Source organism: Indicator indicator, chromosome 24 (genome assembly GCF_027791375.1).
Source record: "Indicator indicator isolate 239-I01 chromosome 24, UM_Iind_1.1, whole genome shotgun sequence".
Taxonomy (NCBI): domain Eukaryota; kingdom Metazoa; phylum Chordata; class Aves; order Piciformes; family Indicatoridae; genus Indicator; species Indicator indicator.
In genome coordinates, this window is record NC_072033.1 from 8469569 (window position 1) to 8485153 (window position 15585).

A 15585-nucleotide genomic window follows, 5' to 3' on the forward strand; every position below is an offset into this window, starting at 1 on the left:
CAGGAGCACATTTTACCAATCCCTCAACTAGAGCAGCTTTACCAGCAACAGTGAAAAGACACAGTAGCTTTATTCACTGGCTCCATTTCTTTCTAACCTTGTCCTTCCTCTCTGAGTCTCAACCTACTAACTCAGCTAAGGCTGGGAGTAAGGTTTATCTGAAAAGAACATGGTGGGGGATGGGGTGGAGGGGAAGTTTTAGCAGTTGGAATGTAGTTACAAAGGAGACAGTTAACAAAACAAGAGACATGGTAGAACCAAGGAGGAAAAAAAAAAAAAAAAAAACACAAACAAAACCACACACACAAACAAACACCTCAAAACCAACCAAGGAAACAAAAAACCCTCTAAAATCATACTGTAGATTTGAAGCCAAAAAGACTTTTCAACCTTCAGTTAAACATCATTGTACTGGTTCCATCTCTTTAAAATCTCCCTCTCAGTTAGTGAGATTTGCTCTTTGACTTTTGATAGCTTGCCTAACTGAAATTGGTATGGCAATGTAGGCCTTCGATACGCAGTCACTGGAACATTAACATTGTCTGTTAGTCTACCTTAGCTGAAACTACTCAAGATTAAATGAAGGACCCTTAGGACTCCTAAGAGGTGCCAAAGGAAAGCCATGGTTTCCAGCAAAGATAACTTGCAATGCTCACATATCTTGTATCCTGCTAGCCACTGTCAATCAGTGCTGCACATCTGACTGCCTTCAGCAGCAAGACTTCCAAGACCCCACTGTGAGAACTTGCCATATCCAAAAGAAGTGACAGAACCATATTTTGTTCTGAAGCTACCACGTTTCTACGTTTTTATCCTCCCCAACAGCAGTGCTTTTACTTAATAAACCAGTCTAACCCACTTCCACAAACCTTATCATGGCAAGCACAGGGCTCAACAAGCACAGCTTAAACCGTGGTGTCAATGAGGCCACGGCCATCCATGTTAAGTGCCCTTATATATAACTGAGTTATATTGGGGATTTCATCAGAGAAGCTTCCTTACCCTTGAGGAGCTGACCTTTGACAAGTCTCTCTTAGCCATCTTCCAAGCTCATAATCTAGTTTTCAGATATGGTCAGAGGCATTGGTGAGGTTTGACACCTCAGCTGAGTTCCAAGAACACATCAGACCTGGAAACTTTACAGAACAACATATTTGATTTCAAAAACCAGTTTAATCCCATACACATTCTCATGTCTCACAGGGGGGGAAATAATTTTATTACCACAAAAAAAAAATCCATACAGTAATTCAATTTTCTTTCTTGAAGGTAAGTAACTGAAAGAGAAGTATTTCTTCATTATTTTAAGAGTTTTCAAACTACAGATAGATTGTCTGGATAGTGACTCAGTATTTTTATGTAAGCAATGACACAGAGCAAGAATTTTTTTGGTTATTGGTAGGTTCTCCTTCTCTCCTTTCCTCAGCAGTGCAAGTACAGTGACAGGTCAAGAGAACATGAAATTCCAGGCAACTAATTTTAAGCTTTAAAAGCAAGACACAGAAACTAGTTTTGCAAAACACCAAGTCTATATTTACATCCACATGTAATAATATACTCAACTAAAGTGAAATACATCATAAATTAAATGAGTAATGTGTGCCTACTGCTTGACAACTTCCGGTTTCAACAATTAAAACAAAATGGAATGAAATAAATACATTAAAAAAAAAGAAAGACAATTTGTACCTCTATATATGCACTGTTATTTCCAAAGAAACATACAAAACCAGTAGTATCCCAATAGTTAATACTGATGGGCAAAGTGTGTTCTGGAGTACAGGGCTGTGCTGCCATGAAATAGAGTCTTCATGTCCATTTTTCTATTCCAACCCCAAAATTCCTAACAAAAACAAAACCCTTGACGGAATCTGTACCAGTATGAAGGGAAATTAAAAATAAACAAGTCTTAGGTCTGTTTGCTGAAACATCTTAAAAACCAGCCCCATACACTTTAAATCACAGAACTTCGTAAGGTACACAGATGAGTTACAGCATGCATTCTATAAGACTCATTGAAAGATCACGCAAAAAAATAGATTAACCATTTTCCAAGTGAATTCATCTTCAAAAAATAGGCTATAAAAGTGCAAAACTAGGAAAACCAAAATCTAGATTATGTACATATGGCTCAGCTTATGAACAGGAAAAAAGGTAAATAGTGTACAATTTCCTGATACACAGCACTTCATTACATCGCCAGTTTACAGAGACGTTAAAAATAGGTCCCATATACAGGAACTAAGACATACAACTGGAACATCTCAAGTTGCATAATGAAAAAAACAAGAGTTTCAAGGTTCTGCTATTTTACATTTGCTGTATGAGGGAAGAGAGCAAAATGAACAGTGCAAAATTTTTCATTTTTGTTTTACTAAAATATCTGGAAGTCAAAGCCAGGTACAGAAGAAATGAACTGTTAACTACAGGCTTGATGAGAAGCAGTTAAGAATGCAAGTCAAAATACACAACAATTCTGCTTTTCTGGCTTGTAACTGGCCATCTTCCCTTTACAAAAATTAAACTGCATGTGCATTAGAAAAACTCTTGTTGTCTTCACCAAAATAATAAAAGGAGATATTCTCCCATTTGCAGGTTATTTCTCATTTACTTTAAACACCCAGTAGATGCTAAAACTTGACATCAAGAAGCTTCCAAGCACAGTCAAGAAGGCTACACCATAGCCACATCCCTTTTGAAGTCTGCAGATTCCATATTCATATTGCAAGTCTGTCTTGCTTGTGACTTTACAGTTTGGACAAAGGTGCAAAGTACTTTTCCTCTAAATGTATTGAGTTTAGTACAAAACTAAACATTTGAAACATTTAGATTAGTATCGTTTCTCATGCAAGTGCCAGGTATTTTCTGCTGTAAGAGTGAGTATTGGTAGAGATGTTTAAGAGGCTTCTCTGAAGAACAGCAACCAATGCCAGGAGAAGAATCCAACCGTATTTCAGGAACGCCACACTGAGATCCAAATGTCAAGTATTGCCTCATCCTTGAGTTTAAAAATATGCTGGAAACAACCCCAGGGAAACAGATCCCTCCAACACATTATGGTCCTAACACAGAGAAGGCAGATCAGCATAATGTCAGCACCATTGGGTTGATGTTCACAACATTTATAAACTGGACAGTTTATGTGGAAGTTGTTTTTAAAAAAAACTAACATAGTTCAACAGAACAAAAACAGATGAGAAACTTTCACCTTTATGAAAAAGGAGCATTAAGCCAACAGGATTTCAACTTCAGTATTTACAGTTTACCTGAGGTGCAATGATTATATATTCTTTCAAAGAGAAACTCTTCAGCAGCGCTCAAGTATGTAAAAATAGATTTCCTACCTAATATTTGGTCAATTAATTCTAATGAAAAATACTCAAAAGTCAATGTCAAGATATACATTTTCCACACACCTTCATAACCCATTTGTTTAAACTACTTTTTATGGCTATTTGGTACAAAATGTTAACAGAACCAGTATCATAAACTGTAGTGTTTTTTTATATATATATACAGTACAATCACAGCTTAGTTCAGTAGCTTTCACCATTCATTTTTTCCTCAAGGGATGAACTGCAGGTATAACTCCATGGAACATGCACTTGCGTCCTAAGAGATGGGAAGAAGAAAACAAAAATCATCAGTTTTCTGTTGTATGACTATAAAGTAGTACAACACACTTTTTATTGTGATGATTATCTTTAAAATTATAGGGGAATTTCTATCACACCCTTGCACAACTGTACTTTGAAGCTGATTGTTACCATATAAAGTCTCTGTCTTTTATTTGCCAAATAAAAGCTTGCAGACAACTCTACTTTTGAGGTTAATCAAGCCCCAAGTAGAAATACAGGCAGGAGATTGAGTTATCTTATAAAAGCAGAACTAGATAGAAATATGCTTAGTAGGGGGACAATAAAAGCAGCAAGATTAGAAGAATATCAAGAAATAAAGTGAGGTATCTTAAAAGCTGTCAGCTAGATGTCAGATAGCTCTGCTCCCCAGACATGTAAAATCTTTCTATAAAATGGTGTGTGCTGATGCAGATGCCACAGCATTCTATACATATCTCCTCACGTTTGAATGAAGAAAATTATCTGTAGCTCTAGATTTAAAAAAAAGAAAAAACAACCAACCACGCAGATATATTTATTTATAGTCTTATAGAGTACTTATCTCCTTAGCAGCTAAGAATGTTGCAAACAATTGGGTTGTTAAGTTCTGAGATACAGCTCCAAAACTCAAGAGATGAAGCTCAGGAATTCAGAACACCAGACTAATTCTTTTCACTTGACCCATTTCCCTAAGAGACTACACCCACCCCTCAGCCAGACAAAGGAAAAACCTATTTGGAATAACCTCTGCAGTACACAAAGAAACTGTCACGGAGCTATCAGGAAACCCTTACTTCTCTATAAAATAATCCACCAAAAAGAGCTTTGTTGTTTGAGGCAATCCTTACAATCTTCACAAGTTGTAAGATGAGTCATGTCTACATTTTCAGGAAGGACAAACCAACATAACCTTCCATGGGATTCATGAACCGTGGTAACAGTTCTGGTTTCTGCCTCTCCTTCATGATGTTCCTCCACCCCCAAGTACTGACTTAAGGGAAGAGGCCTTTTACTGAACACTTCACACTAGGATTGTAACTAATTAATATAATTATCTATCATTAGCCTTTCCATTACTTTTAGGAAAGAAGCATCTATGTACTTTTTATACAAGCCTTTAGAACTATTCCAAATAGCTAATGCTGCTACACCAGTATTTGCCTGACTTTAGGAGAGGGGGAGTAAGTATTTTCAGCTGTTCTGGTTCAGGCTTTCATAACCTCTCATAGTGCTATGCAGCAACCTTTGATGCTTTTTAGTACATAATGCAACATTTAAGCAACAATTAGTTCAAAGGGTTGTTTACCATTTCTTGAAGTAAATGATTAAGTCTTCTTGTCACTTGGTCGAAAGTGTGCATTGCCAATGAAACTTTCATAGCTTCTCTTTTGTAGCACGCTGCTGGTTAAGTGTGGGTATGACACTGATCTCTTTCCTGGAAAAAAAAAAAAAAAAAAAACAAAAAAACATTCTTACTAGTCTAATTGGCCAGACATTTAGTTGTGAGCAGGTATACAGCAACATCCAGAATCCCACAGATACTACCTACAAATCATCTCCTAAGCAGAGCCCAAGACAACAGATATTTCTAGTAAGCAATTGCATCAAATTCTGTATCCAAAACAAATGCAAGGAAAATGAAAAGTATTCATCTAACAACTTTAGTCTAAGCTGTATACACTTGAAATTCATCTTTCCATTATTTAATCTCTCATTTTATTTCCAATTAATAAATTTCTTTGCTTAACTTATCATAAGACAGGCTTTACTTTAAGAAGGTGAAAGTGCAGCAGTTCATTCCACAGCATGATGCTTATGTATCCAGTTTCTATACCTGTTTGAAAATTGCATTTTCTGAATACAGGTATTAGAGAGGATACACAGATGTACATCATTACCATCAGAGATTGTACAGCAATTGTGACACTTTAGAGAGCGTTAATATTGCTTAACAAAGATCTGCAAGTAAGCGTATTTTCAGTCTAGTATACAGGTAATTTCATGTTTATCTGAGACCAGTAATTCAGATTTATATATGTGAAATCAATGCCTATTCCATATTAGGTTTTAGTAGCTTAAGCAAGCAGTCAAAAACACTTCATAAAACCCAGGAAAAAAGTCAAGAATCATTACTCCCACTGGATACAAAAAGCCCAACTGCCATCCACATTCCATGAAAGCTTTAAATGCAGCATTGAAAAAACCTGGCAAGCTTTAATTAAATTAAAATGGCAAAGCTAAATTAATATTTCAACAGAATCTACAAAGCCATTGGAGTGTGTCATGAGCAATTGTCTTTAATTTGCAGCCTCTGCCAGATCAATCAGCCAACAGGTTATCCTTGATAGCGTGTTGCCATTGCAAAGGCAACTAATTTGAAAATAACACAAACTGAGTGGTTTCAGAATGTTTCTGTCTCTTCAGGGCAACACAGAATGGCAGAGCTTACAAGCAATAACGGAAGGCATCATGCTTTAATCAAGTTTGCCAAGTGGAACATATTCTCATGACAACTTGATCCGGCATTTAACATGCGACACAACATGCTCATAGGACCTAAATAATGTTGCCACAAGGCATACAGGCCCTTAAAAAAAAAAGTTTTGACATCATGTTTTACAATATCACCAGAATTCAGTAAAAAAAAAAAAAAAAAAGACTACAGAAACCTGCAGATCTACACCTGCAGTATTTTGCATGAGATACCTTACATCCTAAACAGTTTTACTTCAGCTTTTTAACAAAGAATTTGCAGAAACTTTCATCTTCACTGTCTCCAACCACATTAAACCTCTAATACTGAGAATTCTGCCTGTCTGCTATCCCCTATCTTCCCAAACAACTATCAAGGTTTGGGTTGGGTACTTCTAGACAGTACGGCTGCAAAACTAAGAAATTAACCTTGTAAACCTGAAGGTTTACAAAAAATTAAAAAAAGGTTTGCTAGAAAAAACAAAACAAAACAAAAACAAACACAAACATAGTGGGGGTCTGGTTTCACAAGTTTTCCCAATGTAGGTAGCATCCATTAAAAGTTCCTCTTGTTGCCTTGAGACAGCACTGTGTAATGAACAATGAAATCTTTACTTTCATGAAAACAATGCTGTCAAATTAGTTGCAGCCATAGCTTTGAGAGCTCTAAATAACAAGAAACAGCAGAAAGATCTTGACTACATGCAGCCATAGCTTTGAGAGTTCTAAATAACAAGAAACAGCAGAAAGATCTTGACTACATGCTTCTGTCTTCAGGCTTGTACTAAAGAAGAGGAAGAAAGGCCTACCACAAAAATGTTTCTGGCAGACAGGTGGGAGTTTCAAAAGAACAAGGTAGATTCCAGTGAAGTAATTGTTTAAAAATAGTATTACATCAACTGTTATTCAGTGGGCTAACCTCACCAAAACTACTGGCAAAAGAAGAGAATGTCACTATCCCAAACACACACTAATGCTGGAAAGGAGCAAGACACTGCCCACCATTTAGTTGCTGGGGTACAGACTACTCTTCTAGTTGGTTGAAGCTGCAAGACTTTGTCCTTGTTTTCATGAAAAATAATAGGGTTTTATACAAAATCAAGAGCATTCCCTTGAAATCCTGAATATTCCATCTGCTCAACAGATAACAATACTGTGAAGCAAAGTCTTTGGTCAGAGCAAATTAATGTAGCTCAGTCCTCCACCAAATGCTGACCTCACACATTAAGTTCTTAGCAGCTATTAACCATTAATTAAAAAATAAAGTCTTGCAAAGTAAACTTCACAACTGCACACATGATCTCTGTGCTCAGAATACCACCTGTATCTCATTTTCTCAGATCACAAGGGATCAAAAAGATAGCAACATTTGTCCCTCTGCCTGCTCCTCTGCATTGCTATGCATAACCTGGTGCCCATTTTACATTCCTCACAGCAATTCATGGTACTTCACAGAACTTGGAATTAACTCCATTTCATAGCCACTTTAGTGAGTCAACTGTGATGCTGGCTTTTCCTTTATCCACTCCCTACCCAGACTGAAAACAGAACTGTAACTTTGCTTCATCCTTACAATAACCCACTAGTACCAAATCTGCATATTTATGAAGCCTACAACCTTAAAACAAGCAAACAAGCACCAGAACAGTGTCAGTGAATACAGTTTTTACCACATAGCTAAACAGATTTATTATTTTACAACTTACTCTGAGCCATGGTAGCACACCCCTGCCTGCTACCAACCCAAACTACTTCATAAGAATAATCGTACTGCTTCCAGAAAAGGGGAGTATTCAGTTTAAGAACTTAGCAGAAACTTTGAGACTACAGGGCACATACACACTATTAATTTTTATAACAGGGTCTTAATTTTGAAATTCAAAGTCCTATATTCATTTCTGAGTCCATCCTGACCTCAGCTGAAAATTAGAAATACCATCTTCAACGAACAGACAATTGCTTAAGTATCACCTAGGACCTTTTAATCTTGGCCTCTAGCTAAGAGTTGTGAAAATAGACTACAAACAAAACACAAAAAAACATGTATTTCATGAAAGTACCAATGTTTTCCAAATACATCATAAACACAGATCTCTGCTACACCACAAATTTTCTGTAAAGCATTACTACTACTTACTGCAATAAGACACCATAATTAGAATAGCAGCAATAGGTTGTCTCGATTTAACAAAGTGTTCTGTTCCTATTAAAAACTGAACATTATAAAAACCCACTGAAGGACAGAGGTATAAGATTTAAATCACAGTTTTATGATTTGCAATACATCCTTTTCTTCGATTGAAGGGCAGCTTTTTTTAATGTAAGAGGTATTATTAACATTCCAGATGGCCCAAGACTTTTTGTATATTAAGCAGAAAGGCTCACTCCATATCCTGTTAGCATGTCTGGAGTGCTCTGATGAGCAAACAATACATGTTTGCTATCAGAGACCCATGGCAGGAGGGAAGAAGGGAATGTGAGGAACTTTAAATCCCTCTTTAAAACTCAGAACTTCCATGTCTAACTCCCCAAGCCTGGAGTTTGCTGAACCCGGGTTTTAAATTCAAGATACAAGCATTGACTGGACTTGATAAAATGCTAAGCATAGCTTTATTTTCTCTGTTTCAAAGTGGCTACCCACTTAATGTTTCATTTACCCTCCTTTGTAATGGTGCAAGACATTTAACTAGGAAGGAGATACAGTACCTTCTACTGTAGAGCTGGTTACTTGGCCATTGCTAGATCCAGAAGAACTGTAAAGTGATCCAGAGCTGTACGGCTCGTAAGGTTTGAGAACAGTCAATGCATTAGAAGAATCAACATCATCTGAATTCAGAAGCCCTTGTTTGGTTGGCAAAACAGAGGATACGGGTTTGGTGCGAGAACATTCCTGAGGTAGCAGATTTGCATATCTGTTTGCAACACGAAATCTGCTCGTTTCGTATCTTCTGTAATTCGCTGTTGGAGAGTCAATATGCTCAATAGCTAATAGATTAGGTTTCACTCGTTTGGAAGGCGTGTCACCATGGTCTAGATTTACATTACTCACAGATTTCCCACAAAGACAGTCTCTTCCTCGATGACAGGACCAGGCAGATTCATTTAGGTGAGAGTCAAGAGCTCCATTCATACTGCTGCCTACTAGACCAGATTGAGACACTGGGACACTTGGAGCTTTTACTTTAGATTCAGATCTTTTTACTCTGTCCAGTACTGGAGAGATACTGGAAGTGGAGTGTATTTCTTGCTGATGTCTATAGTTATGTGCCTGAGGTCCAATATTACTTTGCTGTTTATGGAACTTGAGGTTACTTGGGGCTGTGCTGCTCGAGTCAGTCACTGAAAAGAGAGGGACTTTGTTCTGTGGAGAGTGACACTGTTTAGCTTTCCCTGTTTGCAACAGTTTTTGCTGTGTAGATGGAGAAGTCTTATTTTTCTTAGAATTAAAAGACAGAGGAAGCACATCTTTACCAAGCAGAGCTGGAGGGCATCCAGTACGTCTGGCTTTAGCTAAAACCTTGTTTCTGCAGCCATTTTTGTTAATGGTGTCAGGGTTGTATTTGTGCATCAGCCTCTGGTGCATCATTAGGACTTCTGGATAAAATGTTCGGTAAGTACAAAACGGACAGGTGATGGGTGCTAGCAGTCCTTTAGTTGCAATCACTGCACATTCTTGTGAAGTCCCAATGGATAAGTTCAAGGGCTTTTCTTGGGAGTCCACCATAGGTTTGTGTTTGTAGTTTTCAGTCAGCTCTCTTAGATCATTCACATATTTTCCATCCTTTAAAGCACAAATATACTGGACATCATCTCCCTCTGATGCCACAGAATCCTCTCTCTCTCTTTTATGAGGAACACTTGGCTGAGCTTCCTTTGTTTCCTTCTCAGCCTTTAGTTTTTCCAGATAAGGAGTGGGCACATTCTCGTGTACTTGATTTGAATTGTTACAAACAGAACCTTTGTTCAATTCCTTAGAATTACTTTTAATTTTTAAAAGGACTGTGCTGCCTATTGCATTGTTCAGAGACAGAACTTCCTTTCGCTGTTTGGCAGGTGTGCAGCCCCCAACATCTTTGGCACAATCAAAAAGCCTCTTTGAATTTTTGGTTTCTTGAGCACCATCAGCAGTCAGCATGAGCTCTGTCTCCTGACTCTGTAATGAAACTTTGCTGTCACTTTTTGCTTCTGCTGCACTATCAGCTTGCCTGTCCTTGTGATGCCTCTCTAAATGATACCTCAGTGAAGTTTTCTGTGCTGCTGCATACTCACAAAATTCACATTTGTATGGTTTTTCACCTGAAACACATTTTTATCAACAAGTAAGTTTGATACAATTTAATTTGAAGTCTTGAATACAATCAAAGATGAGGGAATAATGTAGACAGCAAAACAGTTAAACATTTTTCCTTCCCCTTCCACATATTCTTAACTCCCAAGCTCATCTATATAATTTAAACAACTACATTTTACTGCTTTTACTAACTACAGTGACATCTTCTGGCTACAGTGTAGATATTTTCCATACACTGTCTGTGTATGAAGATGGTAGCTGACAATATGTTTGGTAGAGATAAGCAAGAAATATAACCGTGGGTCACCTCCAACAATTTGCAGCCCTTGATCGTAGTGCAAGTATGCTACTCAACAACACCAATGTTATAGTTCATCTATAAATAGAGCTGTTTCAAAAGAAACAGGGACACACATTAACAGAAGTAGGAAGAGTTTGCCTGGCTATGGAAAACAAAACGTTGAACTGAAAAATAGACAAGGTTTTTCCCCAGGTAGCAGCAACCGGCAGATGAACTTAGCACTTCGGAGTTGTGTTGGTTTGGGGGGTTCTGTTGTTTGGTTGGGGGTTTTTTTGTTGTTGTTTTGTTTGTTTGAATAATAATAATTTTTTTAAAGCCACACAAAAAACAACCCAAACTTTTTGCTAGACTGCTAAAAGCAGAAAGAAGTTTTAAAATATACTGTGATCTTAACAGTACTTAATGTAAATAGCTTTTTTCAAGATAATTTAGTTATGTAAATACTTAATTCCTTTTAAGAAATCAATAGGCTTTTTTGCCTTTATTTTTTTTTTAGCATTAGAAAAAGCCTTGGTTCTGAATTTCACTTGTTTTGAGGGCAACTTCTCTTTTTCTCAAGCAAAATCAAATATTCTGTTCACCAGGATTCAGCAGACTTCCCCTCCCACAAAGGTGAAGTCCATTTACCTGTATGAGTTCTGAGATGAATATTGAGGTAATAATTGGAGCGAAAATACTTCCCACAGTAGCTGCATTCTCTGGAGGCACCAAGGTTTTTAACTTTTGCTCTTTCCAAACAATCTTCATTTTTATCTTTGGGAGAAAACATAGCTATATTACAAAAAGCAAATGTAAATTTGAAGTTTTATTTAAAATTGTCTTTTAAGCACAGAATGATGAACTGTTGTCAACTCCTACAGGCTACAAGCATCTTTTGCTCTGTACTGCTGCACACACAGCTATCAAAGAGTCAAAAAGTTAAAAAGGTTTCTGTCTGTGTCAGGTCACACTGCGGTTAGAGACTGTAACGAAGAAGCCTCAGAGAACAAACAAGATGCAAAATTAGTGCTCAAAGTAGAGGAAGAATGAGGAAAAAAGTAAAAAAAAAAAAAAAAAAAAATCAACAAAACTGTCTTTACTGGCCTACAGAAACTTGCTGGAGAACAGCCCATCATGAAAGTTCATACATTTTATAAACTGTGTTCTTTTATTAAAAGGGAGTGCTTGAACTACTAAGTGTGATGATTCAGATTGTAAGCCTTCTCTGTGCACCATGGGAAAACATAGGAAGGTGTTTTGAGGAAGGCAAGGAGAAAGATGGATTTTCTTATTAATTTTAATAATATTATTTCTGTGCCAATCAGTGGAGTGTTATACCTGTATAACAACATCCTTAACATTAATGAGTAATACTCTTTCACAACAAGAATTAATACCTAAGTTTTGCCACATACAGGAGTAGGAAAGCAACAGGGGCTGCTGTTCTGTGAAATGTATTCAAGGAACCAATCCACAAGTTAAAAATTGGTTCTACTCTGGTGTAAGCAGGAGGCAGTTACCACTGGAGGGCAGCAAGTACAGCATAATACCAAACAAGAAAGGGGAGAAAGCTTACACACAGCACACCATTCGAATCAACCTGATTTCTCTGGCAAAAAAAACGTTGAGACAACTTCAGAAAAATATCCAGGTCAAGGCTGAGTAGGAAGCTACAGTGGAATGAGAAGGAAACATCTGGCTTGACTTAGCCATTAGACACGTAATAGTTGAAAATGGGTCTCTGACGTTCCTGTACGTTGGAAAGCTTCTGTACTGGAAATGCTCAGAAGTATGGCTAAACTGTGGCTAAGCCATAGCTGCTCTAAACAAACAGATAATGTCTCAATAAGCATGACTCGACATCTTATGAGGAAAGCTGTTGTAGTTTAGGATAAGACACTGAGAAACAAAACAAGCAACTTAACATTAGGTAATAATTCCATTCCTTTGTTACTGGAGGCAAATAAAGAGCTGCACATTACCAGAAATGGAAAAGTCAGTTGTGTGTGCCAGGACATTCTGTACGTTGTGTCTTTTCTTGAGATTATACAAGTGTCTGATTCTTTAAATGCAGACTCAATGCATGTCACAAGTGCCAGATTAGCTAGAAGACTTTTTGTTAGTTCTTTTTGTCCTCAGACATGCAATCTTTTTCAATGAAGGAATCACTTGTTTTTCTAAGACATTGTGAGATATTAATCCTGGGTAACATAACAGATTGAGCCCATCTACTCTATCAAGGAGAACTGTTAGCAATCCTTCAAGGAAGAAGAGTTAAATATAGATCTCTTACATACATGATGCCTACATATTAATAGCCTACATGCATGTCCTTATGTGAACAATTTTAAATTGCTGGGTTTGACATTTAGGCTTTCCAGGTATGCACCATTCAAGAGAAATGGAACCTGCAGTTTGATAGAAAAAATTTTGGAATTGCTCTTTACTTCTCAGGTTCTTAACATTGAAGCCACTGGTATCAAACACTGGACATTTTTTGCCTGTTCTTCCAAGATGCAACGGGAAAAAGTGACTTTCCCTAGACTGAGTATTAAAACCATGCCAACAATTCTAATAACCCAAAACAGAACTGCAACACAAAGATCTCAACGTGGTGGTGTCAGAATCCTTTCTCCCCTTTCATTTTCTTTTTTTCCCCTTCACCTGCTGTAACAGTTCATATCATTGCCCAAGTTCTGAAAAGATAACTAAGACAAGATCCTTCTTTGGATCAAAAGAGTTCCTAAACAATATAGCTACAGCTATTTCAAACTTATGTGCTCAAAATCCTACTCACCTAGGTGAAGTGTTTCTGGAAGTCCATCTTCAGATCCATCTTCAGAGCCTCCTTCTATTCGTTCTGCTGTTCCATTTTCATCCAGACTTATTATATCAGCATAGTGCGTCCTTGAAGCAGCTGAAGTCTCTCCATCAGTCCGTCTGTCCCTCTTATGTACTCTGGAATGAAGGACTAGCTGGTGGTATGTTCTGAAGGCTTTACCACACTCTGAACAATGTGTGGGTTTCTCTTTGTTCTGGGACAATTTAGAATCCATCTCCATAGAAGGCACTTCACTACTGGGATGTTTTAGTTTGTCTTGGGATAAGTTACCATTCCCTGTATAATTGTTTTTATTTACTTTTGACTTCCCTGTAGTTTCAGTCTGGCTACCTTTATTCGCATTCCAAATTTCACCAAGTTCTTCTTTATCAGAAGATGAATCATCATTGTCTGTACTTCCTTCTTGCCCTGGTTCTTTAACTTGGCCATGGCCAACTGCAACTTTACCTTTGGTAGCCAGCTGCCAGGCTTGGTAGGTGTTGAAAGGATCTAGTTCAGCTATCCATTTCACAGGTTTTTGTGATTTGTCATTTTCTGAACCCAAGTTTGGTTTTAAGTTCAAAAATCGCAAAAATTCCTCTCTTTGAGACATTTCTTCTGTATTAGGTTCACCGGTCACTTGGGGGCTTTCACCACTGGGTACTGATTCTTTGGTGTGCACTTTGCTGTGCTCAATTAGAGTCTCTTTATTGAGAAATAGGAAACCACAAACCATACAAATTTTGTAAGGTGACATTACATTTTCAGTTACATGCTCCTGCACCACTTCATTTATTGTTATGGGACTTTCAGAACCTTGTTGGTGCTTGTTTCTGGAACCAGGCTTTCCAGTGTGCGTTCTCATGTGATTTTTGAGGAACCACGGCTCTTTAAATCTTCTTCCACATACATTACACCAATATGTAAAAGAATCTTTATGCTTTTTCATGTGTGCCTCAACATCAAAAGCCTCATCAAATGTCTGTCCACAAACTTTACAGCTAAGTTCTTCACTGTCCTTTTCATTGTTTGATGAAGGTAAGTTTGTTCTTACTTGGCATTTATCTAGATGACTTAGATACTCTGCTTCAACACGAAGGACAGCTGGCTCACAAAGAGTGGGTCTATGCTGAGTCAAAACATGCTTACCAAGCTCTTCAGGATGTTTAAAAGTCTCATCACAAAACATGCAGTCCAGAGGCATGCATCCCTCAGCTTGCATGAGAAACTTTTCTTGCAAGCTTTTGTAAGAAATTGTGCTTGTTCCTTTTATTGTCATTGAGGCATCGTTATTCTCCATCTGTGCACCAACGGTACTGGCTATTCCATCCGGTCCGTCCATGTATGCCAAAAGGGGCTGAGTTGGCATGTTTCCTACGTTCTGTTCCCTATTATGTGTTTTAATGTAAGGATTCAGTTCTTTGGGGATGCTCACTGATTACAATAAGGACACTTGTAAAGTTCTCCAACATGTGCTTACAAGTCTGCTATGCTAAAAAACCTCTGCCAGGAAAAATATTTTTTCCACAAGCAAAAATTCTTAATTTTTTTTTAAAATCTATGTTCACACGTCACTTCAAGTGAATCCATCAGTTCTCTTAGTGACAGAATGAGTGGTGTTTTGAACTATTTCTTTTGATTTTCCAGTCTGTAGAAACAGTCAGTTGCACTTAGTTGTTTTGTACAAACACTTCAAATAGTTGCATTGGGCAAAATACACTCAAGGACAAGTTCAGTGCCACAAAGAGCTCCAGCACCTGGAAGAGAGAGAAAACAGTCAGACTTTTCAAAACAAAAGTATTATCTCCCAAACAATGAAAACACTGGGGCTAGAGAACTATCAAATGCTTTGGAACACAGAAGGCATACTTTTAAATAAATAGTCAACGAGGGACAGCTAGAAGCCACTCTGTTTACTTTCCTACCTAGATGAACAACCCTGTGTTCTATTAGCTGGGCTTCTGTAACAAGACTGCCATACAAGAGCAATACTTTGTCTACTACCTATTCTAAACCCACTCCTATCCAGTTACGTAAAGCTGTTGAAACCATATTTCAATTCCTGTAGCACTGAACGCATAACTAGTACACACAACACGCCGAA

At 37.6% G+C, this 15585-nt stretch overlaps 1 protein-coding gene across 1 annotated transcript; it reads right to left on the bottom strand.

Annotated features, from left to right (window-relative positions):
• Positions 1 to 3490: 3490 nt before the first annotated feature.
• Positions 3491 to 14899, bottom strand: ZNF217 (zinc finger protein 217). Its single transcript, XM_054392133.1, has 5 exons — positions 13458 to 14899; positions 11309 to 11434; positions 8796 to 10385; positions 4924 to 5052; positions 3491 to 3612 (listed from the first exon to the last, which is right to left on the bottom strand). The coding sequence occupies exons 1-4, from the start codon at positions 14848 to 14850 to the stop codon at positions 4943 to 4945; spliced, it is 3219 nt and encodes a 1072-aa protein (XP_054248108.1). The 5' UTR covers positions 14851 to 14899; the 3' UTR covers positions 3491 to 3612; positions 4924 to 4942.
• Between the last annotated feature and the right edge of the window lie 686 nt (positions 14900 to 15585).

Coding starts and splice junctions, on each gene's coding strand:
- ZNF217 (XM_054392133.1), bottom strand. CDS start 14,850: ATGCCAACTCAGCCCCTTTTGGCATACATGGACGGACCGGATGGAATA. Junction 11,435..13,457: donor TCCAGAAACACTTCACCTAG/GTGAGTAGGATT, acceptor TTTCTCCCAAAG/ATAAAAATGAAGATTGTTTG. Junction 5,053..8,795: donor AACCAGCTCTACAGTAGAAG/GTACTGTATCTC, acceptor TTTTTTTTCCAG/GAAAGAGATCAGTGTCATAC.